Genomic DNA, 25,753 nt, shown 5'->3' on the forward strand with positions numbered 1-25,753 from the left:
ACTAACTTGAATTCCACTAGTCAATATAAGCACTAGCCTGCTGATGAATGAGGAGTGTACGCACACACACCTAACTAAGATTTGAGCTAGTAATCTTGAAACACATGATAACCTTGGAACAGATCAATGATTAGCTCTTGTTCTGCAGAAAGTTCCCTGGGAAGGGCTAATATCTATAAAGTACCAGATTGGATGCCTGATGCCCGTTGGTTTGATAAGGTACTTACGTGCTCAGGCTTTCACATGTGCATAATAACTTCCAGTGTCCATCTAATTAGTATAGACCTTCAATGTTTGAATTTTTAACTTTGATTTGGTTTAGATAAAAATTTCTACACAGGCGGATGAACAGATGGTAGATTGGGGGTCAATGACGAGGGCTATCAAATGCCCAGGCCGGGTCCTCCCGCAACTTGAACGTTATGTCACCGACGAGCTCCTTAACGCCTAGATGAAAGAGACCAGAACATCATATCGATTGAAGGAAAAGTGAGAAACTTGGCGAAAAGACACAGGCATTTTAAATTATTTTCTGCTCACTAGATGCAAAATGCCTCTCATGTCAGCCTTCAGACCACCATCTACACGAGGTTCTTCTGTCCGACGCAGATCACGACCCCGCCGCAGGAGAGCCAAGAGAGATAATCACCCTGATTTGGATACAGATGATCAAAGTAATGAACAAGATGCCCATTCAATCATCACGCCGTCGAAGCATACCCCACGACCCCTCCAGATACTGCGGGGCTCGGTAGCTGCAGGTGGGCCGCTGCGACCATTTCGCTTGATAAAACAAGACATCGTGAATCTACGCGGACGATATGTATCTGATTGGACTGTATTCAATCAGTTGATATTTGCAAGCGCCGTCTATGTTTTCTTCACAAATCTGCTACCTGGGATCACTTTTGCTAGTGACCTATATGTGTTGACCGGCAAGAGCTGGGGCACTATTGAAGTGGTACTGAGTACCGGGCTTTGCGGCATCATTTTTTCACTGTGGGTTTTATTCTCCTTAATCTATTGCAAAGAAGTGCTCTTGGTGATTTTTTCTGACTCTCTGGATAGCTTCTCAATTCAACCCCTCACTATTCTCGGTGTAACGGGTCCATTTTCCGTCTTGGCTGAGAACATCTACTCTCTATGCGAGGATGCATTCAAGGTGAGTCAGCTTTAGTATTTCGACGATCAACGCGACTTTCATACTGACTGACATGAAAGATTCCATTCCTGCCATTCATGGCATGGTCCTTAATTCATTCCGCATGGCTACACTACATTTTAGCCATTATAAACGCCCACGACTGGACTATGCGCTACGTCACAACATTCGCAACGGAGATATTTTCCCTCCTCAACAGTATCATCTACTTTCATAAAGCAATTCAAGAACTACAAAGAGCACACGCGGATCTCTCTTTCGCTGCTTTTCTCTACGCGATAATAGGCGCCGTCGGTACTATGCTTCTCGCAATTTTCCTCTCGACGGCCGAGAGTTGGAAGCCGTTATTCCACCGATACATCCGTCTCGCGCTGACGGAATACGCCGCTGCGATTTCAATCATCATTTTCATTGGATTGCCTTATGTGGGTGAACTAGCTCAGCTAGATAAGTCGACATTAGCCGTCAGCGCCTCGTTTCGACCAACATCGCCAGAGAGAACTGTCTTCTTCGTGGAGTTTTGGAAACTGCCGCTCAAGTGGATATTTGGTGCTATTATCCCAGGATTGATCATTACAATTCTTTTCTTCTTTGATCATGAAGTGAGTTCCATTATTTGCACAATTGATCGATATGGAACTCGCAAGCCGGGCGGCTTTGCTTGGGATATTGTCTTGCTAGGGACCACGACGGCTTTATGTGGAATTCTAGGGATTCCACCTGCCAACGGTCTTCTCCCACAAGCACCGCTGCATTCTGAGTCTTTGATGCATACTGTAAAGGAAGAGAATGTGGTTGTCGTTGATGGAGAGGAAAAAGTTGAGAAGCGGAATGTTCGTCGAGTGTACGAGCAGCGCTGGTCTGCTTTCTTACAAGCAGGCGCTATTCTTCTATTCATCAGTCCACCATTCATGAAAGTGCTCGGCTTGACACCAACGAGTGTTCTGGCGGGACTTTTCCTATTCATGGGTGAGCAGAGCTTGTCTGTAAAGTAAGTTTAGAGCCTGGCATTGATACTATGTCCTGTACTAACCATTCTTCCAGTCCCATACTCTATCGCACATTCTATCTTCTTACTCCTCCATCGGAGTTGCCGCCACTACCTCAGTCTTTACACTCTCGGAGCACCGAGGCCTCGGATATCACGTCCGATGAGCCGCCTCGGAATCCATCCTATCTTCCAATCCACCTGTATACAATCCTACAAATCGTCACTACTGTCATCATCTTCATTGTCACATTGACACAAGGGGCACCGGCTTTCCCAGTTTTGATAATTGCACTGGTGCCATTCCGGTTACTGGTGATGAAGAGGTGGTGGCCACGAGAAGTGCTCCGTTTCGTTGATGCATGGGCATGTCGAGAAGGCACGCCCGAAGATGATGAAGACACGGAGACAACTGAAAGAGCTGCGATGCATGACCAAGAATGGGTTGAGCTTCAAGAAAGACAATTTCCAAATGATGGAATAATGAATAGATAGTACGCTTCGCTAACCTTCGATGGACACGCCCCTTATACATTGCACGCCTGGGCGCGGAGGTGAATCAGTCACAAGTTGTCGATGTTCTGGGACTCGATGTCCGTATTACGCTGAATCCTTAGATGTAAGGATGGGGTATTCATTTGCTCTAGAGTGCTGGGGTTTGAGGGCTAGACGAGGACAAGGGGGAAAATGGGGAAATTTTTTTTTTAGAAAATACTTTGTATTTCTTCCTAGATTTTCTGTTTTGCAGTAGGATGAACTAATGAAAATCAACTTAATGAAACATTTGGGGTATCATTTCGAGAACGCGCAAAAAAGAACCCTGAACTCCAGGAATCCGGTTCCGTAAATCATGAAAGGGCATTCGCTAAGATACAGCGTTGATCTCAGAAATATGTAGGGAACTCAGGAAATGACGGAGGAATTCCAGGAATATGCAAGCAATTTCAAGGAAATACACTCTTTGAAACAAAACCAATTTCCGCAAAAAAGCAGGGAATCTGAGGGAAAAGCAGTCAATACAAAAAAAAGGAGAAACATAGCAGTCATTATCATGGGTAGGGTACAGATCATCACGCCCTCCAGCCTTGCACAAAATCATGAAGACGATCGATCACCACACCAAAGATAGCATTCACACTATCCCCAATCAACTGCTCGAAGTGCCGCATGGCCTCCTCCTCCGTCATTTCCAAGTGGAAGCGTTCCTTGACTTTGAGAACAGCCTTATCGGGTTCAACGCGAATGTCTGGAATGTTGGCATCCACCATCAGACTAAAGAGATTGAGGATCAAGTTGGCCGATTTGCGCAAGGTGGTGTATGCGGTAAAGCAGTGCTGCTTGAATTGCAGGTAGTGAGGCGATGTAGTGCCTCCCATGCCTTCAACCATTTCCTTGCAAAGTTTCATCATAGGAGCAAATGGCTTAGGGTCACGACCAAGGATGAATCCGAAATCGGCGTGGAAGAAATGGCCATCTGGAGCCAGCAGCAGGTTCTCCAAGTGACGGTCGCCAACGCCAAGAAGGTAGGTGATCACACAGTAACCTGCGCAAGACTTGATGTAGGTATCCATAGTCTCCTTGCGCACACCAAGGGGTTCGTTCTCATCAGGGTTGTTCTCCTTCAGATAAGCGAGAATCGATCTGTACTTAGATGACGCGGCAGAAAGGGAAGTAGATGGAATGAACTGGACCGCGCCAGCAGTTGAGCTTGTAGCAAGAATTCGATAAGGAGTCAACTTCAGATCAAGATTCTCCTTCTGGAGAAGTCGGTCCATCAAGATGATAATTTGGATGACCAGTTGGTCTTGCCGGAGATCGTCACCGACCTTGAACAGGAGTGGGTATCGTCGGCCATCATCAGTTTTGAAGGTGATTTGCAAAGGAGACAATGTCGATTTGAAGACATTAGATTCATCGGGGTAGCACCCAACTACTGAGACATCCGGGTCTATCGGAAGGGGCAATGGCGGATCGATGTTGATGATTTCATTCTTGGGATCTCGTAACATCTTTTTGAGTAGTTCGATTTTCGCAGGTCGAGTCTCTCGTGAGAATCGGATGTCTTTAGCAATCTTCGAGAGCACAATGACGAGTTCGCCTTGTCGCAGGAGTGTTTTACGGTGCTCTGAATTGATCTTCTCGAGCTCGACCATGAAGTAATATTCCACCCGTGCAAACAGTCGACGCTGTGTCGATAGTGTCGCGGACGCTGCATCGTCGCACTCAACCATCAGATACCAATGCAGGTAGTTACCAAGCTTGAAGTTGTTGGCAGCACGCGTAATGAGAAATTTAGCAAGGGAAGAGTCGCGGGCAGCTTCATCCACCTCCTCAAATGAACTTTCCTCATACTTCAACGCCTGTACCAGTTGCAACAGATAAAGAAGAAGCTCCTCGTCGTCTGCCTTGCGCAACCTCGCCACGGCATACGAGCGTACTTCTGGATTGTCAAAAGTGGGACCCAAGAGCTCCAACGCATCGTCAACATCGATTTCGGTCCACTTGGGCAATATCTCAACAGCCTGTCGAGATTCGCCGTCATCGCGCCAGTTGACCGATTTCACAAATTTGGTTAACGCTCGCTTCTCTCGGGTAAGATAGTACCTGAATCGCCACACCAAGTCCTTTTCCTCGGCGGTGAGGGATTGGGTCGGCTCATACGATAAGATATCATTCAGCTCATCCCGGATCTTTGGGTTCGGCTTCAGATCTCTGTCCATGAACCCAGTTCGGTGGCTTCGAATCAATCGCCGATGTTTGTCTTCACATGGGTTTCCAGTCTGTCCAACTTCACCATCATAGATCTTAATGACCCCAGCTCCATCGCCTTCCTCGATTCCAGGGCCCAACCGGACCTCGGGAGCGGGCTTCGATGCCGAGTTGGGGTTGGTAGGCGGAATCTGAGAATAGGATGAAACAGGCGGTGCAGGGTATTGGTGGTCGGCCCAGAGGACGGGGAGATCAAAGCGTTGGAATTCCACATAAAGAACGAAGTTCTCCTGATCCACGCTTTGTTCATCCACGCTGTGCTCATCTGGATTGTTCTCGTTGTATTCTTTTGCTTTAGATCTCATCTTTTTGGCAAGAATGGCTCGTGATTCCCCTGCGGCTTCCGCATCAATCTTGAGTTTTTCAATTTGACGAAAGAGCATCTGATCCAACCAGTCAATGCGTGGAATTTCACCCATTTCATGCTTTTTGATCAAGGGTTCAAGCCGTTCTAGCTCTAGCTCTGCTTTGGATTTGGCTAGAACATCCAAATTGTCGGGATTGCGCCGATTCGGGGCTGGGGATGAAGGTGTGGCTGTAGATGAGAAACCGTCGGCAGCTCTATGACGATAGACCTTGCATTTTTGCCGGCCCATCTTCAGCATACCATCCTGATCAAACACCGAGATAGTTGTTCCGCCGAATGAAATACGATGGTCGGGAGTGTCTGCCAGCGGGGATAGGTCCCAAGCCGTTATCGCAATCTGGAGGTTGAGCGGGGCATCCTTGATCGACATGGGCATCAACAACCATTCATTCCAGACTCGCTCGTTTTTGAAAGCTTTGTATGGAGTTTGAAGGGGCAGACCCAGAGGCTTTGAGTCAGACCAAAGCTGCGCGGTAACGTAAAGATCGGAGCAAGGGTCATTGGTGGATGCTGTGTATCGCAACTCGGGGTTTTCAAGTAGTTCGGAAAAGGGAATCTCCTTCTGCTTGCCTTCCAAGGAACAGCTGTGGCTCATTAGCTGCGAAGCTGCCTGGGATTCATACTAGACTTTAATACTCACATTCTGACCCAGATTGGGATATCCACCTGAATGGACCGCACAAAACTGAAGCACTCCATCCCTTTCGTGAAGTCCTCCCAATTCGGAGAAATAGATCGATCTCTGGCAACTACGTCGTCAGCACTCGGAACTGGAGATGGGATTTAGTCAGCATAAATCGTTATCATCACGTGAGGTGTTGCATACGTAATTTTTTTAGTGCCTCTGGGAGGTCTGGAAGTTTCGAGTGGTCCATCTTGGCAGGTGGGGGAGTTGCGAGAGTTTCAGATCAATCCTCACCGCCTTTTGGATTTATATTACTCCGCGACTCCGCCTTCAACTCCAACAGCCTTTTTCAGCATAAAAACTTCATTTTCTATATCTCATTTTATTTGTAATAGAAACTAGACACTGCCTTCTATTCATTCAAACTTTTTCGACGCCCCAAATATGTGAAATGAAAATGTTAATATTTTGCCGGCAGAATACTTTATAGTGGTGTTAAATGAGTTTGCGGAACACCTTTACTGTCTTTATTCTGCCACATGTCTTTTCTGTCACATCTTTTTTCTGCCAGAGAATTTAATAAATCCAACACTTTTTATAGAACCTGTCCTCTATACAAACTATGAATGTGTGTGAATTCAATATTCCAATCATACAGCAATCCAATGGATCGAATATTAATGTGACTACAGGCATTATTGTGGATTGATCTCATCCTGTACTTCAGCGCTAGCCCAATTTGGAAGGCGGGAATAAAGGCGCCACTGTACCTATGGGTCCACGGGTGTGATTCAACATCACAAAATAATACTGGAGAAGTTATTATTAGAGACCAAATGAAATTTTTTTGGAGAACGGGATATATTTCTTGTCATAACCATAAATTCAAATTCATTATGTGTTCCCTATAATGTCAATTTTTGATATACTCCGTACTCGTAATGGTAATAAATACTCCGTACATGTAGATGCTTGAACCCACTTACGCGATCACGTGGGGCACGCGACGCGCCTCGAAATGGAACAATTGATCGATCACATTCAACCTCGAGACACTGGCGCATTTGTGTGTTGGCAACTCAGTTTGATTTTAGCATCTCAACCTCACTCTCACTGAAATAACTCTGGGTCCACGGCTTTGCCACTTTACTCATCTTTGTTTCTCTTACAATCTCATTCTTAGCGCTCGCAAGCGCCCTCGAGTTATGGCTCGCGTTTCATTCAGTCGACTGGACCACGCAAGCGCAAACGCCTCCAGTTCAAACTCATCTCCTTCGTCCTCCCCAGAGAAAGAAAACCGCCGAAGAAACACAAATAAACGAAACACTGGTCATACTTCAGCAGCACTCTCTTCCAAGCGACGCTGTCTCACCGATCGTTCCTCGAATATGCCCTCGCAAATGCCTTCGTCCCAGCGCAATAATGGAAGAAAGTTCTATGACCCTGATCAGAATCCCCAAGAACGCCGTGGGGTTCTAGGGAAATTCAGGTCTCTAACCACAAAATTCAACAGTATGTTGGCCAGTCTATGGATGAGGTGTTATAATCATGCTAACTGATCGCCTTTAATCTACAGCTTCGCGAGATACATACCTACAATCCGGCAGCAATGGTATTTTGGAAACGATCAGAAAAGCCGATGAGCTCTATGTCGATGTCAAGCAGACGTCAGATGCCACGATCGACTCGCGACTCCTAGCCAACGCCGCCGATCTCTCCCACAAAAAGGCTGCTCAGCTGACTCTCGGCGATGTCAATGCGGGAATCGATGTCGATGAGTTTGTTTCCAAGTGTATTGGGTACATGCGCCGTGGACCAGACCTCTCGACCAACTCACGCAACGCAGCTCCACGTGCTACTCAAAGAGATCCCGATGACAGCGATGACCCAGATGAGGGAGACGCCATGAATTGGGAATGGCTTGGACGGGCCGCATGTCTGCAGTGTAATGCGCGACCTGTTGTGTCAAGTTGGCTACTAGGACCCCTTTCTGTTCAAAAGCGCACGCGTCAGCTTACCCAGCGCAGGGAGAATGAGCGGTTCGACGCCACGCAGGTTATCAGGCCCCAGGAACTACGCCAGGAAGATCTTGCTGAACAGCAGGATGTCAGTTTGACCGAGACATGCAATGCGATTTACAAGTTACTGGCCAAAACCATATTCGAGAACATAGGAAAGGTGGAAGATATCCTATCTGTGGAGGACAGTGAGGAGGTAACGCATGAAGTCATGGACAAACATGACATCTGCGATGACGGGGGCGTTCCACTTTACAAATTCTGCATTAATTCCCGCTCGTTTGGCCAAAGTGTTGAGAATCTATTCTACGTGAGCTTCCTTGTCCGAGATGGCCTAGTAGGCGTGAGCACAGACAGCAGAGGAATTCCGACCCTACGTGAGTGATATCTCTTTCCCTTTCCTGCTGTACTTCATTCATAATGAATCCACTAACCATTTACCAGACAAGGTCGATGAGCGCCCGCCCCATGAGGCGCAAGCAATGGGCATGGAGAAGGCCCAAAACATTTTCAGCCTTGATTTCGAATCTTGGCAAGAGCTTATCGAGGCCTTTGGAATCGACGAACCTATGATTCCGCACCGGGAGGAGCGTGCAGAGGACACCGGAACTACTTGGTATGCTGGCGGATAGAGAGGCGTTCTTAAGGTTCCTTTCCGTGCGTTGAGCAAAGATACCCGAGCGCTTTTCTTGCTTTGTTAGATAAAATGGATTTTAATGTCTAGATTTATGTCCTTCATAAAACCTGTTTTATGCAAATTGTGCCGAGGGGTAGAAAAATCGAGAATCTTAAGATCAGCTATGTAATCATGAAGAAATGTGGAGTTCGAGACCACGAGAGCTATGTAAGCAAAAAAGAGGTAACGTAATTCCCGCTTGACCGAGCCACCCTACCCCACTAGAATTTTTTAAATTCAAATATTTCAACCCAACACCAATAAATTCAGTTATAACTACGATTTTTACATACATTAATCCGATATCCAAACTCTCGATACCCACTACACCTAGGCGGCGCCTTAGGGGCTGGCTGATTTGGCTGAGTAGGCAATTCAACCTGGGTGTGTGATTCAATACCAGCAGCTCTATCCATTGATTCTAGCTGCTGGGCTAGCTGCAGGCCCTCTTCGACTGTTAGACCCTCATCACATAGTGTCTGCCTAGCTGATCGGCTGCGCTTCTGTCGCTTCTTCTCATTTATAGCACGTAAATTGGCGTTTTCTTGTGCTAGTAATGCGGTGTTGTGTAGTGCTATTAAGTGGCCTTTGATGATCTGATCTAAGATCAATTTCGATGGGCTGGGAGGGCTGTTTGATCGCTGTTTTAGAAGATCTTTAAGCATTGAAGCTTGCTTCTGTAGCTGAACCATAGTTCTAGGTGTTTTAGGTGTAAATTGACTAGACCTACTGTCTGGCCTACTGTTGGACGGTGTAGGTGTTCGTAGAGAGATATTTAGCTTAGAAAGCACACTCTTAGCATCAATTGGTACTAAACCAGTAGCTAAAAAGCTATTCTGGATAGTAATAGGCTAAAAAGCTTTAAGGCGGGCATGTTGGTAATTGGCTAAGAAATCAAGCTTGTCGATATGGTTATAGCCTGTACACGCAAGATCACTTATAAAGCGACCATATACATGTTTGAGGACTGGAAAACAGCCAATATCTAATGGTTGTAATAGATATGATGAATGCAGCCAATATCTAATGGTTGTAATAGATATGATGAATGTGTAGGCATACAGAGTGGGATAATGTTGTTTTCAGTGCAGATTTGGTTAAATTGGGGTGTAAAATGGCTTCTATGGCCATCAAGAATCAATAGCCGAAATCGACCATGGACACGTAAATTTGTAGATGGGATAAATAGCTTTTCTAGCCATCGTAAGCCAATCTCATCAGTAGTCCAGCCATTAGCTGAGACCTCAAATCGCCAATCTTTTGGTAGGTTATCGAACCAGCTAGTAACAGCAACCTTTCCCTTAAAAATCACACATGGTGGTAATGAATAGCCATCTGCACAGATAGCTTCAATTGCTGTCACCCATTCACGGTTTACAGGCTGTAGAATAGCTCGCCGACCGTAATATTCTGATCGAGTGACAACCTTCTGTGTTGAAATAAGACCCATTGCAAAGCCTATCTCATCAAAGTTGTAAATATCCTCAGGCTGGATACCATTCTCATCAATAACATGTTGTACGGTTGTAAACCACTCTCGTAAGGATTTAGGATCTTCATTTTAGGCATGTTGGTAGTCATATCGCCTAGATAAGCGTGTTCGAATCTCTTCATGTCGATTTATAAAGGTTGATGGCCAATTCTTACCAACTGTAGGCGGGGGGTGGCTACCACGCGCAGCTAGTAGAATATTGGCCATATCTCGTACAGTAGCTGGCCTAGGCGCTGCTCCACGGGTAACCATAGATATTATCCATCTAGTAAGCGAATCCTCTTCTAGCTGTGTTAATTTACAGCGATTTGAGCGCATATCAGCGCGAGCGATTCGGCCACTGGCACGCGCTTGTAGTGTTGAACGCGGTATTTCGTATAGCTTTGCTGTAGCGCGAACAGAACTGATTCGCCCATTTCCAATATCATCAAGGGCTAATAGGATCTTGCCCTCTAGGTTGGCATTTTTTTCTGCCGAAATATTGCGAATTGGTGGCATGATAGGTGTTTGAATTAGGTAGGGTGGTAGAAAGACGCGATTTTCGATGGGGTGGCCCGGTCAAGCGGGACTTACGTTAACTAATGCCCCAGGTGGTGGGTAAGCAACGAGGGTCGACGATGGTCTGGACAACGTCATAAGCGGGTTCACGTCCTTTCCAAATCTAGAGAAAAAGTCCCCACTCGCGACTACTTAATACTGCTCAAGAGAAAAAGAACTTAATTTCTAACCTCACATCCTGTCTCTTCAAGTTCTGCGCAACTGCATTCTTTTCAAGGGACTGAGACATTCAACGCCAGGGAGCATACTCAGACATACATCCCCCAAAAAAGACCTATACGAAGTCAGCGCAAGACATCTTCTCAAAATGCCGCAACTCTTTCCGTCCGACCCATCGGCGACGATGGTGATTCGTTCAGTGGTACCGCAAATCACTACTTTTAGTCTGCCATTCGCGCGGTTCGGAATCATGCGCTTCGGTGCTCGAGGAACACTGGGTAAGTTCCGGTCCTCTCCTTGCAGCCCATGCAGGGCGCAACCTACCAGCAAAGCTTGAGTGGGTCAGATAAATGCAAGAGGCAAAACACTAATTCTCCTTGCGTGTTATACAGTCAAGCTCGAGACAGGTTCACTCGCGATCTTCTCACCCGTTAGCCTCACCCCAGAAGTCCGTGAGACAGTCCAGTCACAAGGCGGAAGCGTCAAGTACATCATCGCGCCGGATCTTGAGCACCATCTGCACATCACAGCATGGAAGAACGCCTTCCCTGAAGCGCACATCATCGCCCCTGAGGGATTATGGGAGAAGCGACAGAAGGTTCCCGAGTTCAAGGATACCCCGTTCGAGCATGTGTTTAAGAAGGATGGGAGCCCACGAACAATCTCACAAGAGTTCGACACCGAGTTCGAGATCGAGTACGTGCACGGTCATAGCTCCCGTGAACTCGTCTTTCTCCACAAGCCCTCGCATACTATGATCGAGGCCGATTTGCTTTTCAACCTGCCTGCCAATGAGCAGTACTCGAAGACTGAAGAGGGTAGCACTGCCAATTTCCTGACTCGCCTGTTTCTCCCCGTTTTGGCTGTTAAAGCCCCTGCTACTCCTCATCGTCGCTTTGCGTGGTATATCCTGGCCAAGGATAAGAAGGCATTCACAGAGTCGATGCGCCGTATTATTCGATGGCACTTTACTCGCATCATTCCATGCCATGGGGATGTGATTGAGATTGGTGCCAAGGGCGTGTTTCAGGATGTCTTCGCCTGGTTTTTGAAGGATGATCACAAGCATGTCTAATATGACTGCGAACACACCATGATGCAACATGGTTCTCTTTTCTTCTCTGCCATGTTTTATTTATTAATTCGGTTTGGAGTGTCTGGTTTGTACGAGGGAGGTCTGATATGATACTCCTCTGGTGTTGTGGGGTGGCGTGTTTGTTTTTTCCCTCTTATTCCCCTGTGTATATCCTTAATCCTACCTCAAAAGAAATGATATCTCTGAATTATATCATTACTAAATCTGGAAGTAATCAGGAACAGGCAACCGATTTTTCTACTAGTAACTGGGGGCTACCTGGCTCTGAGGTGTCTGACCGCATTGTTTCATACTCTTGTCCCTCTATCTTGGCTCGTCTGTACAGTAGATCGGGGCCGCACCTGCAGCTTGGAGAGCTAGTTCCAGTGCATATGCCAGAGTCCATCGAGGGATTACTAGAAAATTCAGAGTTTGCAAAGTTCCACAGATCTTGATCTTCACTGCTTGGTCATCATAGGCAATACGTACAGGAGAACCGATGTCACCTGTACTTCCATGAAGCGACGTCCTTCCCCACGTCATAGGGCTGAGCAGAACGAAGTCTTGGATGCGGATGGAATTAGGCAAGGATTACGCGACCTTACTCTCAGGAACATATGATACTAGCTCATTCAGCGCAGGTGTAGACCATTCTCAGTGGGCCTACTGCTATAACCCAACAACACCGAGGCATTTCCAAGGTTGAGGTGACCTGGACATCGTCCCACGAGCCACCCTGCATCAGCCAACCCCAGGAGGAGCTCGGCACAGGCTGCGATGATCATCCTTAGCGGGGACCCCTAACCGAACCAGAAATTCCAGAGAGAGAGAAAAAGGTCCAAGCTATGACCAAATAGTCGGCAGATCGGCAACGTCTACGGAGTACGTCTATGACCACGGGACATTGACAGCCCAGAAAGGAACCTCTTAGAAAGCAAAGACGCCACAGATGACATTGCAAGCCAACACATACACGCGAAACACTAGACTAACTTAGTACCCGGAATATCTGGAAACCTCAAAAAAACAGGGATTAACCCATATCCGATATGGCACGACAACCCAATCAGGCTCGAATTCAAGGTTTTAATTATCTTATTTTTAGGAAGAAAGCTACGTATGTTTCTGGGGATTTCCTAGCAGGGATTCTGACAGGATCAAGCCTCCTTACTCCGATCGGGTTGAAGAAAGCCACAAAGTTCCAAGTGAGCGGTTGGCGTCAAAACTTGAACCCAAGGGGGGTACGTATTGGGCCACCACAGAGATGCATCCGCTGTTAAGGGGAGATCTGACGACATCAGCTGTTTTGGGGCTATGTGGGTCATCTTTGTGAAGTATACAGGTCTCCGGATTAATTTTTTTATAAAAATTAAATTAGAACAAAATCGAGAAGAAAACTTTACGAATGATTGAGTCAAAGACCTCTTAGTTCATGGCCCTTGCTTCGTGATGCGGGTTTTCGTCCTCGTTGCTCGGACTGTGTTTGTGCAACTCTAGTAGTTTTCCCCAATTGCCTCTACCTCTTATAGACCATGTCCAGCCCCGTAAAACCAGGTCTTGCTCTTCAGTACTACATCCTGGATCTTCTCAATTTTCTAGACTTTTCTACCTCAATCAAATTCTCTTGACAACATCCACAGAAGCGACATCCATCATGCCTGTCGTCTCGCGCTTGGTGTCTATCCCCCTCCGCATCGCGGAAATTGCCTTTGCTGCTGTCGTCGCTGGTATCATTGGACATTACTTGGCCTCCTATGATTCTATTGAACCGTGGCCTGAAGCTCGCTGGATCTATACGGAAGTTATTGCTGGCTTGTCTATGCTTATGGGCTTGATCTGGTTGATTCCATTCGCTTCTGGGTTCTTCTCGTGGCCGCGTATGTTCGAGTTGTTTTTTAGTGATGGAATATGCACTAATATGTCTCTAGTTGATGTTCTCATCTCCTTTGCTTGGTTCGCGGCATTCGGTATTTTGGTCGACGCCATCAAGCATCTTCCCTGCGGCAGTATCTGGTCCTGGCACTTCAGAGGTAACGGGGCTTGCGGGCGCTGGAAGGCTGCTGAGGCATTCAGCTTCTTATCTGCTATTGTCTGGCTTGTCTCGGCCCTTGTGGTAAGTACCTGATCTATAGAAGTGACTATAGTTCATTCTAATTCCTGTTATAGGGTGTTTGGTTTACCTTCCGTGTCCGCGATACTGGAGCTGGTTCCACGTAAGTGATCTTCTAACTAACAGTTGCAAATCTTATACTTATTTCGTGTACAATAGTCGCCGTCGCTGGGGTCGCTCTCGTGGTGCTGCTGCCGCTCCCGCCGCCACCGCATAAAGACTCAGACTCAATGCGCAAATCCCGATGATCAAGGTTAAGCCAGCCTCTTCTGTCTGCGTCGATTGGCATAATTGATAGATATGAGCAGCGTCACTCGGTTATCTTTGGATCTGCAGTTCGGAACACAATGGTGAATTTCAATCGTTTTATGATCTCGATGCACTGCTTGTCGCATTCTCCCATAATGGGCAAATGAATTACGACTTATGTTGATACCCTTGGTGGAGTCATGACCCTGGTGCTTTTTGGTGTTTAGTGGCAGTCGCTCTTTTCGATATTTACAATAAATGAATTTCAGGAGGCAGATTTCCCCTCTATGCAAGACATGTTCATTCTCCGCAGTTATACCTCGCGTTCGTATCCGGCGGAGAGTATCACATTTCCATGGTGATACGACGCAATCACGCAACTTGAACCTTGGAATCTTCGAACTCACGGAAGTACGTCTACTCTTCGAACATACTTCACAGCCTGACGATAAAATCCAGCCTCATTCCCCCTATTCAAAACGACACGCCAGCAATGTAGATCCATAGATCGCACCATAGCACGACAAGATGACTAAGGGCCCCGTAGCCCGTCCAAGCTTGGCATACCGCTGGCGTCTTGAAAAATGGCCACATCTCACTTCTCCTGGTGTGCCAGTAAAGCCCAAAATCCCTGAATAATGAGCTCACAATCAGGGAAGCCCAGTTCAGGGAACGCGAGTCCACAATCAACCGAGAAGAAACCCCGAAGCGCCGAGTCCCCGCCCAGAAGCCCAATCCCGCCGCCGTATACAGACCCAGACTACGAGCACGACCACGCTCACGCTAAGGGAGCCGCTGCAGTTCACGAAAGCTATGATCTAGATGGCGATATAGAGCTAGGCCGTGTACCCTTGCTACCCGGGACGCATGACGATTTCGATGTCCGTAGCGCGAGCTTTGAATCCGATTTCGATTTCGAGGATCCCCCCCGAACAGTTTAGACGCGATCCGCCGTTTTCTTGTACCGTTACTGGCTTCTTTGCTTGGTTGCGGGGACCCACGCCTCCGCATGTATATCATATAAATCCTTGGTTTCCGAAGTGGCAGACTGCGCCGATCAATCTGGTAGATCGGTTTGTCCCGCGTATGGGAGCTAAGATTGCTTTGCTTTTCTTGGGGTTGTTGTTCTGGGTGATTGTTTTCTTTTCATCTCTTAGAGCTTCTGTGGCGGGCCAAGAAGTTTCGGGATATGGACAGCCTGTTAAGCTGTCGTGCAACCAGCGCTTGTGGTACGTTCGTATATTGAATTCCCGGAGAGTTCAAATTAGAATTTGGTTGATTTGCTTTTGTGGCTTGTTCAACTCGTCATTTTCAAGTTGATTGTCTTTTATAGACTTTTTCGCTGATCTTTTCCAGGAATAATGCCACTGATTGTGGGGTAAATGGGGAACTTTGTCAACCGTTTGATAATCAGTCCTTTGCTTTCCGCTGTCCTGCTGGTTGTGCTCAGCAAATGCTTCTGGAACCTTATTATGTTGGTGCAAATGAGTATAACTATCGTCATATGGTTGTTGGTGGTAAACCATTCAAAATGGATGGTCGTAATAGCGGAATTTACCGCGGAGACTCCTCTATCTGTTCAGCGGCATTACATGCTGGCCTGATCAGCGATGCCAAAGGAGGATGTGCTATCCTCCAACGCAAGGGTGCACGAGAGCGGTTTCAAAGCGCCATACAAAATGGCATTGAGAGTATCGAGTTCATGGGCTACTTCCCATTGTCATTTCTTATAACGAAGGAAGTCTCATCACCCGGATCTAAAACACCAGAACTAGTCGAATGCTCTGATATCCGCTGGCCGCTATTTGCCTTCACTGTTTTGACATCAATCGCATTTTCAATGACCGTCACTTCAGCACCGGTCTTCTACAGTGTGACTTACTTCATAGTCTGGTTCCAAGTTGCCATGGCCTCAGATCCCCCAACAGCGGGTTACTACAATCTGGTATCTGTCGGACTGGGCCGCTTCCTGCCCGGTGCCTTTGTTGGGTTCGCCTTATACTATTTCTGTGTCAGACACACTCTGTATGACCTCGAAGCACATATCGACAAGACCATTCTCTGGCTTGGTGGGTGCTGGGTCGGCGCCTTAAACACCGACACCTTTGACCGAATTCCCATCTCACGGCTCACACCACACGACATCCAACAACAACCCGGTGCCGTAACAGCCCTCATCATTATAGTGGGATTCCTTATATTCGTGTTCTTCCTCCAAGCGCACTGCTTCCGCCGTGAAGGCCGGCTCCTCTCTAAGCTCCGTCTCTATGCTTTCTTCGTCCTCCTCATCATCATCCTCGTCGCTATCCCACACATGAACCTCCGCATTCACCACTATATCCTCGCTCTGCTCTTCCTCCCAGGGACAACTTTACAAACTCGACCCAGCCTCTTATTCCAGGGTATTCTGGTTGGCCTCTTCATAAACGGCATCGCCCGTTGGGGCTTCGACTCCATTCTACAAACACCAGCAGCCCTTTTGGATGGCGCTAAACTCGGTACTGCACCACCAGTCATCAACGCACCCGCAGTTGTAGATTCCAACAATCTCCTTTTCTCCTTCCCAGAGATCCCCGCCAACGTAGACGGCATCAGTGTTATAGTCAATGATGTACAGCGCTTTCAGGAACTGAAGCCTAAGGGCGCCACAGGCGTTCCGGACTTCGCGTGGACGAGGGTTAAGCCTAAGCTGACAGAGTATTTCCGGTTCGGCTATGTGCATGTAAATCCTCTTGGTGGGGTTTGGTATGAGGACTTCTCGGAACCTTCGACCTGGATGCCTGATGGGAATTATTTTTATCCCGGATAAATCAGAACATTTGAAGGGTCGTTTTCCAACACTATTTGGGACATATTCATCGTATATACTTCTTTTCTACTGGCATTCTGATCAGCGTGCACATATTGTCTATATAGATTTTGTTATGGATATCGACCTGAAGTTATATCTGATCAACACCAATAAGTCAACTAGTATATTCAAACTTGAAGAACGTAGTATGCGCATGAAGTGCGATCTGATTGTTTCTACTTTCAGTCCTCACATGTGGGATTTGCATTCAAGATTCAAATGTTATTTACCGCTGCAATCCTTCAATTTCCTTCAGTGCTTCTCCGTAGGTCCGAGTCTTTAATTCTCATCGACATCGAGGCTCATTTGTTCGGTCTCCCAGCTCAGTAACTTTTCATATAACTTCATAGTCTCGGGGTGCTCATGCCTCAAAACTCTTGTCTTTATGGCTACGCAGTCTCGTAGCAAGTCGAGCGCCTCTAGAGCTAGACCTGCTTTTCTCCAGATACAAGCGAGGCGGTTCATTCCTAGGATCGTGTCTCCATGCTCTTCTCCAAGTATTTTCCTGCGAAGATTTAGCACTTTTATTTCTAGTGCCTCAGCCTCCTTTAGTCGGCCTTGATGTCTATATGTAGCTGCGAGGTTGCCCATGCTGAGTATTGTAGTAGGATGGACTTCCCCAAGTATTTTCTTGTAAAGATTTAGCACTTTTATTTCTAGTGCCTCAGCCTCCTTCAGTCGGCCTTGATGTGCATATGTAGTTGCGAGGTTGTGCATGCTGATGATTGTGTTGACATGCTCCTCTCCACATGCTTTCTTCGATGCCTTTAGGGATTTCTCTGCCATCTCAGCATTGTCGCTCTGAGTCCCTTACCCTCTTTCTCTTACGTATTCTGATGTCCTGCAGAGTAATTTGCCAGGCCCTGAGAGCTCCATCCGAGTGTGGCTTTTTTATGTATGCCGATTGGACGTGCGCGAGCAAAGATTGACATTCAGTCCAATTTTCGAAGTCTGCTACTGGGAAGACGCTTGACAGGATCATCACGAACTCGTCCCTCCATTTATCACCTTCGTTGTGTGCGTCCAAACATTGACATGCGGCCAATTGGACGAGCGGATGCATACTAAACACCTGTGAACTCTGATCATCTTCACGGACAGAAATGAAAGAATAAGCCCGTAGGATGGCGATGTTATCTCGAAATTGTAAAGTAGAGTCAAATTCAAATTCACTATCCGTATCACTATCACTCGAACTTGGGGTCTCACAGTCATCGTCGTCATCTTCTGATTCGTCATCACTTTCGGTTAATTCTTGGAGAAGGTCCTCTGATATTCCATGGGGGTCAAAGAAACTCATGAGAGAGAGGAGGTCTGCTGCCGCGCTGTTCATCTTCCGGACCTGTTCAAAAGAGATTCTCCAAGTAATAAGAATGGAAGTTTTGGCGTCCCTGTCCCGATGAGAATGTCCAGCCTCGTAATCCAGTAGTTTTGACTTTCTGCGGTCATTCCGCTCGAACTCTGCAAGATACTGCGAGACCGAATAGCTTGATGACTGGCAGTTGACATAAGAGGTTGCTTGTATGATCGCAAGGGGCATACACCCAAGCGCTTCTGCTAGTCTTTGGGCGTCCATTTCGGTCGCCGGGGGATCCAGCTTTTTGTTTACAAGGTCCACAGCATCAGACACGGTCATCGGATGAATCTCGACGATGTTCTTGTTATCGGTAAGCTTCAAGGTAGCATCCTTGGTCCGAGTAGTCATAATGAGCGTTCCGTTTGAGCCTCGAGGAAGAAACGACGACAGCGGCCGTCCGTCGGCTGACTCTCTTCCCTAGCCTATGAGTAAAGGCTTATGAAGGAAGTCGGCATCATCAAGATTATCCAGAATGAGCAGCCACTTCGAATTATCTCGAAGCCAATCATGTACCAGCTTGCATACATTGGCTTTCGGATCATGGCGGTTGGGAATTTTCAGGCGATCGGCAGCATCCTGGAAACTCTCTTGGAGCCTGGCAGCATTACCTGCATGCATCCAAAAGACCCATGTCTCCTGTGATTGATCTCGAAGTCAATAACAGTATTCGATGGCAAGTTGTGATTTACTTTCGAAGTCTCAGCAAAATGCCATCCGTGGATATTCGCAGTTTGTGTATACTTACCCGACCCCACCCAAGCCAACAAGAGCAACTCAGGAACCAGGACAAGTGGAACTTTTGGCATGAATTTCATCCAGAATAGTGCCACGAGGGACAAAGTCAGGGTCTCGTGGAAACGGAACATTCGAGGTAGGGGACGGTGGTGGTTCTTTTTGTTCTGCCCGGCTGTTAGACGACCTTCACGGGTGCTCTCCAGTTCTCCATAACATACCTTGGTGAATATTGATCGATCCGTTATGGATCCCCACATGATAGCCGTTGTTGCCGCTGCCAAATGCTATCGAGGTTGTCATTTTTGGTATTACAGGATGTTTGTAGAAGCAGAAGAACGTTGGAATACGATGAAGTATCTGGTGAGGGGTAAGCTCGCTCAGCCTCACCTGGGCGCTTGCAGGTGGTGATTTCACAGCGGTAAGTGCTGCAGATTCGCTGCAGATCGCTGCAGTGCCTGAACAGAGCAGTATTTTCATAAGTACAAGAGAACATTGAAACGAATGCATGTTGACCACCGTATGTATTCAAGCCCGAGTTCGGGGCGAGATATTTTGTAATTGTATTTACACGAACCATCCTGTGTTCATAGCCATCCACCTGGGCACTGACGATGGTAATTGGCAAGGGTCAATTGCGGAGCAAATATGGTGCTTATTGAGACTATACATGTAACAAATTTTGGAATAAGAACGCCGTCCGTATGCAATATTGAACGGAAATCACAGACGATTCATTCAATCTGTCAAGTACTTGTGACACTTTACTTGGACGAGCTTCTGCTTTCCACCTGGCTCGATAATCATTGCAGTCAGCTTACCACCCTTTACACATCCTGTATCAAGACCCTTAGTATAGGTACGAATGTTAAGTGATGTCTTGGCATCATGGCCATATATAACAGTGGTTGTTTGAGAGTCAGGGTCAACTCGCGAAGCCTTGAGGCTCTTATGCAAGATAGACTGGTGCTTGTCGAACATCTAAATATTCGTCAGCACAATCACGATAATCGCAGAGACAAAAAATGAATCAATTGGACATACTTTAGCCCAATTCCATCCCTCACTCGAGGAGCTGGGCACATGCGTATCCAAATCAATGGTACGCATGGTCATGACGCTCAAGGGGTCCTGTCTCTCAAGTTCCACACCTGGGACAAGACCACCATGAACAACGACTGTCTGGCCCATTCCGGAGATCAAGCCCATATCCAGAATGACAGGACACAGGTCCAGCCAGTCTGCTTGCTCATCATTCAACGAGCGGGCCAACGCGCGCTCGTTCATCTCCCTCTCAGAATATATCTGGTCATCTCCTTCCGCTGGTCCAGCCATCGTGTTAGATGCCACAATATCATGGCGGAGAAGCAGAACTCTATCCTCGTGGTTTCCGCGAACACAAGAGGCAGAGTGCTCACGCGCGAGGTCCACGACCCCAGCACTATCGGGTCCCTTGTTGATAAGATCGCCGGTGAAGATCAAATGGTCGCCATTTGCGGAGGAAAAGGAAACTTTGTCAAGAAGTTGAACCACTTCACATGCAGTTAGCGACATGAAGTACATTATCGGTGGGACAGAAAGTAACTTACACTCTTCTTTACATCCATGTACATCGCCAACAATAACCAACCGTTTCTTCTTCCAATCAGAATCACCTTCCAGTGGAACCGTGGGTAGAAAATTAGGATCAAAGGTCCGAATCTGAATCAAATCATCAAACCGCGGCAATGAGTTTGTCCCGAACCATCCCCCGACCTCCGCCTTGGAAGCGGGATCTAGCGCATGAAGCAAGGAGCTCCGCTCCTCGAGACGAGGGTACAGGATCAGACTCCATCCTGACCAACCCAGCAGGAAAAGGGTCAAGTAGACGATGACATAGCGACGGAATCTTGGGGCAGCGATTATTGACATGGCCATCTGGAGCCATCCTGGGTGCTTGTCATTATCCGGCGAGAGGTGGTGGTAAGCTGGGTTGGAATGAGATTGCCAGCCGTTCCGGACGGAGTCGATGAGAGGTCTAGAGTAGCGCGAAAAACGAGAGGCTCTGGGTGAGGAGTGGGACGTGCGGTAGGGAAGATCGAGTTCATGGTCTGACTCGTCGGAGACCATATTGCCGGAAGCAGTCGAACGAAAGTGTTAGGTGTTCAAACCCCTATGTATATGTGACATGAAAATATAATATGAAGAGGGGACCAGCCGGGATAGATTTCAAGGTCGGAGATGTAAACGAAGGAAATAAACTGGCGGCCTGACCAGTTCCACCCTCATGAGGAGTGCAGAGGCGAAGTTCACGCTTGGCGTTGACCCTTGATCTCTGTAACTCCGAATCCCTTAGACCCGCTTTATGTCTTAATTCCCCACTTTCTTGATGCGGGTTCAAGTGTGGCTTAATCATGATATGTAAAAGGATAAAAATGATGGAGAAATAAAAATAACTTCTATTTGGAGTACATTGTTACGTATTCGTATAGAAACCAACAGTATTAACCGCGGTACTTTTCATACTCTTTTGCTTCGCTCAGACGGAGATTCACCCGTTGCAAAACAGTCTCCTCATATGCCTCTTCCACTGTCTTGCCCCCACGAAGTACCTCTCGCTCATGGTATGCAGCCTCATCCTTGGTCATACACACGAGCTCCGTGATATCCAGTGGCAGGATCTTCTGACCTTCTGGTGACCATTTCGGATCAACACCCCATCCTTGGGCCAGGGCTCGCCAGGGAACCAACATTAGTCGGTTTTGAAGACCGGTGATAGCGCTCTTGCCACGCCAGACTTCTTCCATCAAAAATGCAATATCATCCCGGCTGACAGGAATGCGCAAGCTGATCGCGTCCTCACCAGCAACCTGCTTGTTCAGTCTCTCTGACAACCCTTGGAGCGTTGCCAAAGCGCTGTCGTACATCTTGTCACGGCCCTTGCTGACCATGCTATAATCAATGGGATAGTTTGACACACTGCAAATGACATGGTTGGCAACTGTGTATCCAAACACAGCAGGCATGGTGCCCAAAACGGGGAGAATCCGAACCCGAAAGTCGGGGAGAACACCCAGTTCGCCTACCTGGCCCTTGGCAAATTCGTCCTCAGGAAGCGGGAGTAGACTTGCCTTGCCAGGACCTGGCTTCTCCGTTGAGAAAACAGTGGCAATGCCCGAGCTGACACCCTTCGCCTTCAATCGGCGTCGGGTACTACGAGAGAGCGGATCATCTGTGCTGAGCGAGATATCGCCAACAACAACCCGGGTCGGGTCAGACTTGCAACCAGCACCCATTGACGAAATAACCGGCAGCGAGTTTGTGTGACAATAGTGGAGGAGATCCACCTTGGAAGTAATGTTATCAATGCAGTCAAGCACGTAGTCTGGTCGGCGACCCTCGCCTTCGTGTGTCAGGGTCCAAGGACCGAGGAGGTTCTCCGCGGCGTCCTTGCCAAAAAGCTCATTGCGACAGTCGAACATCACCCACGGGGCGATCTGCTCCAATCTCCTACGGATACAGTGCACCTTTGGTGTTCCAACATCCGCCAATGTAGCAAGTGCGTGTCGGTTCAAAGAGGAGAGCGTGACTTGGTCGAAATCGATAAGTCGGATTTTGGAAACGCCCGAGCGAGCGAGCGACGCAGCAGCATGGGATCCAACACCACCACAACCGACAACGACGATGAAGGAGGAACGCAATTTCGCAAGACCATCGTCGGTAAGGAAAACTCGGTTTCGGGCTAGTTGTTCGAGAATCAAATCTATACATAGTTCGTACGCCCGTTAGCTTGATCATCCAAAACTTTTTTCTCTAGGAGCGGTTGTCATTCGCACCATCATCATAGTCTCCCTGTTGCGCTCTCCGAGCTAACGCAGCACTGCGCTCATCCTCCTTGCTCATAGGAACAGCGTTCTCCGCTGCGCCGAAGTCTGTGAGCTATAATCTATAGTCAGCGCATTGAACTAGCTACGAAATCAACCACAAATTCGCGCAACCGCCCAAAAACATACCTTACCCGAAGGGTGTAGATCATCAGATACCGGAATAGATGCCTTGAGATCACGAACAGCTCCTCTCCTCTGGTGAGCCTGGTAGCCAAGAATTCCACCTGCGACAGTTACTGCAGACAAGACCGCAGTGGCCGCAAGCTGTGAATTGTGCGGCCCAACATGTCGCGACAGCCAGTCCGTCATATTCCCTAGCACGCCTTTATCCCCGTTATTTGAATCCCGTTTTTGTGCTTGTTCTCGTGTCTCGGTCGGTGGTCTCGGTCGGCGGGGATTACCCTCAGGTCCAATATATCTATCCAGGTCGTCAGAATCGAATCCATAGTCCAGGTCGGCCTCGTCGGGCGCTTGCCACCACTTAGAATTGCTGGGTGCCATCGAGGTCTTTCAGGTTGGGTATATGGGAATTAAGCTATGCACTTACCAGCCAAACCGTAGGGCACCGGGCCTTTATAATTGAGAATGCAGACCTGCAGCAAGCCTAATGCGATCATCAGTGGAACCTGAGGCCCGAGTCCGATTATCTCAGCATATGAATATTGGTGCCTTATATATAGGGTGTCGACATCGACTATTGGGTAGGATTGTCTATCAAGAAATTCAGAAATCGGCTTTTTCAAGTTGGATCATTCAACTGATTGTTTATTTTGAGATGGTTCAATGTTTAGCCAAATATGTTTAGCGTCGAAGTACTGCGGAATCACACCTGATTATCTGACATTCCTTCCTACAACGAAGATCCGAGTCCTCTCTTATCCCGATTTATTGATATTAACCTTGGAACGACTCTCATATACTAGTAGGACTAATTCCAACATGAAGTTCCGAGGACTTAAACATTAAACAGTATGCACTCGTCGTAAACCTTATGGTGGGGCATTGAACGAAACTAATTTTCACTGGCAGAACACGTTCATTATATCGACTGCTGTATCTGAAGGCTATCAGATGACACAAAATTGCTAGAATAGTACATTCGCGCTTCAAGAGGTATACTTGAGAAAGATCGTTGCTTTCTATTAAGCATATTCCCTTGTCGCCTTCTCACAAAATTCCCAAAACTCCTTTGCTCGGCCCGATCCACCATCTTCACTCCTGTCAATCGCGTGTCTCAGGTTATCTGCAACTCCAGGATGGATTCGACCCCAGGGAATGACATATGATTCAACCTGATTTTCCAAGGTCAGGTCAGGTGAGAATCCCGCATAGAGCAGTGTATGGGCGGCCAAAATTGGACTATGAAGTAGAGGCCGCGTGAAAAACTTCATCAATCGAGCATTTCGGAGAAGATTCGTATTGGCTGCCCCGGGATTCTGTGCCACACTGAGTATACCATTTTCTCCATCACGACGAGCCATCTCTACCGCCAGAAACCAGTTGCCCAATTTGGAGTTGGTATAGTTCACGACGGCGTCCTTGGGTGGGTTGGTGAGCTGGGACATGATCATTCCTTCGGGAGGAGTGGAGAATTCAACAACCTGACTGCTTGTCCAAATGACACGGACGGTACCAGGTTGCGCTATCTTGGTGGAGTTCTCTAGAAGTGGGCGCAAAAGACTTGTCAATAAGAAAGGACCCAGACAGTTGGTCGCGAGCTGAAGCTCGATTCCTTGCTGAGAGAGACTTCCAGCAGGAGGCTGAGAGACGCCTGCATTATTGAACAGCATGTCTAGTCTGGACTCCTTCTTTTGAAATGCTTCGACAGTCCCTTTGATCGTTGTCAGGTCGTCGAGGCACAGTGGGAGAAAGACTAACGCACCACCGTCGACTTGTGGTACATCACGCTGTATAGCTTCGATGGCAGCACGGGCTTTTTCTTCGGATCGACCTGCAATGTAGACTTTGGCCCCTTTCCCGTAGAGGATCTTGGCTAGCTCAAAACCGATCCCAGAGGCAGCACCTGTGATGAGGATGACCTTGCCGGCTTGGCTGGGTATGTTGCTCGAGGCAAAGGATGGCTTTGGGGGGAAAACCTGGGAAAATTGAATACCCATTTTGCAGCTTGGTAGGTGGACCTGAAGGCTTGGAGAATAATTGCCAGCGTTATTCATTGCTCCATGGCGGCCATGGAGGCAGCTTTATACCCTCGCCGTTTATGGAGTATACAAAATCGACCTCGAGCCATTCTCCCATAGATGCCCCATAACCCGAAGCCCTAAATCAGAACGGCCCCCAATCTCCATGATCCTCTAGCGAACAATCGAATGAGATTTTAGCCGCTGAGCCACAGGCTCCACATCATATTGACAAGATAACCCAGCTGTTGCAAGTGCCGTTTTCGGTCTTTCTTTAACCTTGGAAGATAATAACTGGATGAGTCAAGATTGTCATTTCCTGAAAAGGCCTGGCGCAGCACTTTGCACTTCGGTCTTCGATCGCAGTCACAAGCCAACCAGGGTGATTGACCAGAAAACATGGAATGGCGTGCCCAAATGTGAATGAAGCCTTTTCGGAAGTACGATTTTCATTGTATTCAGGGTCCGAAGAGACTTTCTCTTCTTCCGAGACCAGTTTATTGCCATTTTCGCGTTCGATGCATGGCTTACATAGGTCAGCGTGTCTCCGAAACGGGTGGG

The 25,753-nt window shown here is 47.6% G+C and overlaps 9 protein-coding genes across 9 annotated transcripts; 5 read left to right on the forward strand and 4 right to left on the reverse strand.

Annotated features, from left to right (window-relative positions):
- Positions 1–550: 550 nt before the first annotated feature.
- On the forward strand, positions 551–2,645 carry N7483_000723 (uncharacterized protein; the record flags this gene model as incomplete). Its single annotated transcript, XM_057084161.1, has 4 exons — positions 551–999; positions 1,069–1,162; positions 1,222–2,153; positions 2,207–2,645. 4 exons carry the CDS (start codon positions 551–553, stop codon positions 2,643–2,645), a joined length of 1,914 nt encoding a protein of 637 aa, XP_056950310.1.
- Positions 2,646–3,220: 575 nt separating this feature from the next.
- Positions 3,221–6,161, reverse strand: N7483_000724 (phosphatidylinositol 3-kinase VPS34; the record flags this gene model as incomplete). The annotated part of the gene is made up of 3 exons (XM_057084162.1): positions 3,221–5,870; positions 5,927–6,056; positions 6,113–6,161. 3 exons carry the CDS (start codon positions 6,159–6,161, stop codon positions 3,221–3,223), a joined length of 2,829 nt encoding a protein of 942 aa, XP_056950311.1.
- A 955-nt stretch (positions 6,162–7,116) lies between these two features.
- On the forward strand, positions 7,117–8,561 carry N7483_000725 (uncharacterized protein; the record flags this gene model as incomplete). Its single annotated transcript, XM_057084163.1, has 3 exons — positions 7,117–7,423; positions 7,488–8,306; positions 8,374–8,561. The coding sequence occupies 3 exons, from the start codon at positions 7,117–7,119 to the stop codon at positions 8,559–8,561; spliced, it is 1,314 nt and encodes a 437-aa protein (XP_056950312.1).
- Positions 8,562–10,962: 2,401 nt separating this feature from the next.
- N7483_000726 (uncharacterized protein) lies at positions 10,963–11,889 on the forward strand (the record flags this gene model as incomplete). The annotated part of the gene is made up of 2 exons (XM_057084164.1): positions 10,963–11,092; positions 11,207–11,889. The coding sequence occupies 2 exons, from the start codon at positions 10,963–10,965 to the stop codon at positions 11,887–11,889; spliced, it is 813 nt and encodes a 270-aa protein (XP_056950313.1).
- A 1,654-nt stretch (positions 11,890–13,543) lies between these two features.
- On the forward strand, positions 13,544–14,216 carry N7483_000727 (MARVEL domain-containing protein; the record flags this gene model as incomplete). Its single annotated transcript, XM_057084165.1, has 4 exons — positions 13,544–13,766; positions 13,818–14,002; positions 14,056–14,102; positions 14,159–14,216. 4 exons carry the CDS (start codon positions 13,544–13,546, stop codon positions 14,214–14,216), a joined length of 513 nt encoding a protein of 170 aa, XP_056950314.1.
- Positions 14,217–14,886: 670 nt separating this feature from the next.
- N7483_000728 (uncharacterized protein) lies at positions 14,887–17,057 on the forward strand (the record flags this gene model as incomplete). The annotated part of the gene is made up of 3 exons (XM_057084166.1): positions 14,887–15,129; positions 15,185–15,477; positions 15,605–17,057. The coding sequence occupies 3 exons, from the start codon at positions 14,887–14,889 to the stop codon at positions 17,055–17,057; spliced, it is 1,989 nt and encodes a 662-aa protein (XP_056950315.1).
- A 321-nt stretch (positions 17,058–17,378) lies between these two features.
- N7483_000729 (kinesin) lies at positions 17,379–19,448 on the reverse strand (the record flags this gene model as incomplete). Its single annotated transcript, XM_057084167.1, has 5 exons — positions 17,379–17,878; positions 17,928–18,873; positions 18,982–19,092; positions 19,146–19,355; positions 19,410–19,448. 5 exons carry the CDS (start codon positions 19,446–19,448, stop codon positions 17,379–17,381), a joined length of 1,806 nt encoding a protein of 601 aa, XP_056950316.1.
- A 478-nt stretch (positions 19,449–19,926) lies between these two features.
- On the reverse strand, positions 19,927–23,555 carry N7483_000730 (Molybdenum cofactor biosynthesis MoeB; the record flags this gene model as incomplete). Its single annotated transcript, XM_057084168.1, has 6 exons — positions 19,927–20,169; positions 20,233–20,720; positions 20,778–21,232; positions 21,694–22,930; positions 23,004–23,099; positions 23,186–23,555. 6 exons carry the CDS (start codon positions 23,553–23,555, stop codon positions 19,927–19,929), a joined length of 2,889 nt encoding a protein of 962 aa, XP_056950317.1.
- A 641-nt stretch (positions 23,556–24,196) lies between these two features.
- Positions 24,197–25,171, reverse strand: N7483_000731 (NAD(P)-binding protein; the record flags this gene model as incomplete). The annotated part of the gene is made up of 1 exon (XM_057084169.1): positions 24,197–25,171. The coding sequence occupies one exon, from the start codon at positions 25,169–25,171 to the stop codon at positions 24,197–24,199; it is 975 nt and encodes a 324-aa protein (XP_056950318.1).
- Positions 25,172–25,753: the final 582 nt, after the last annotated feature.

This window comes from Penicillium malachiteum (assembly GCF_028827825.1).
Source record: "Penicillium malachiteum strain IBT 17515 chromosome Unknown utg000001l:1.0-8184562.0:1.0-8186909.0, whole genome shotgun sequence".
Lineage (NCBI taxonomy): Eukaryota > Fungi > Ascomycota > Eurotiomycetes > Eurotiales > Aspergillaceae > Penicillium > Penicillium malachiteum.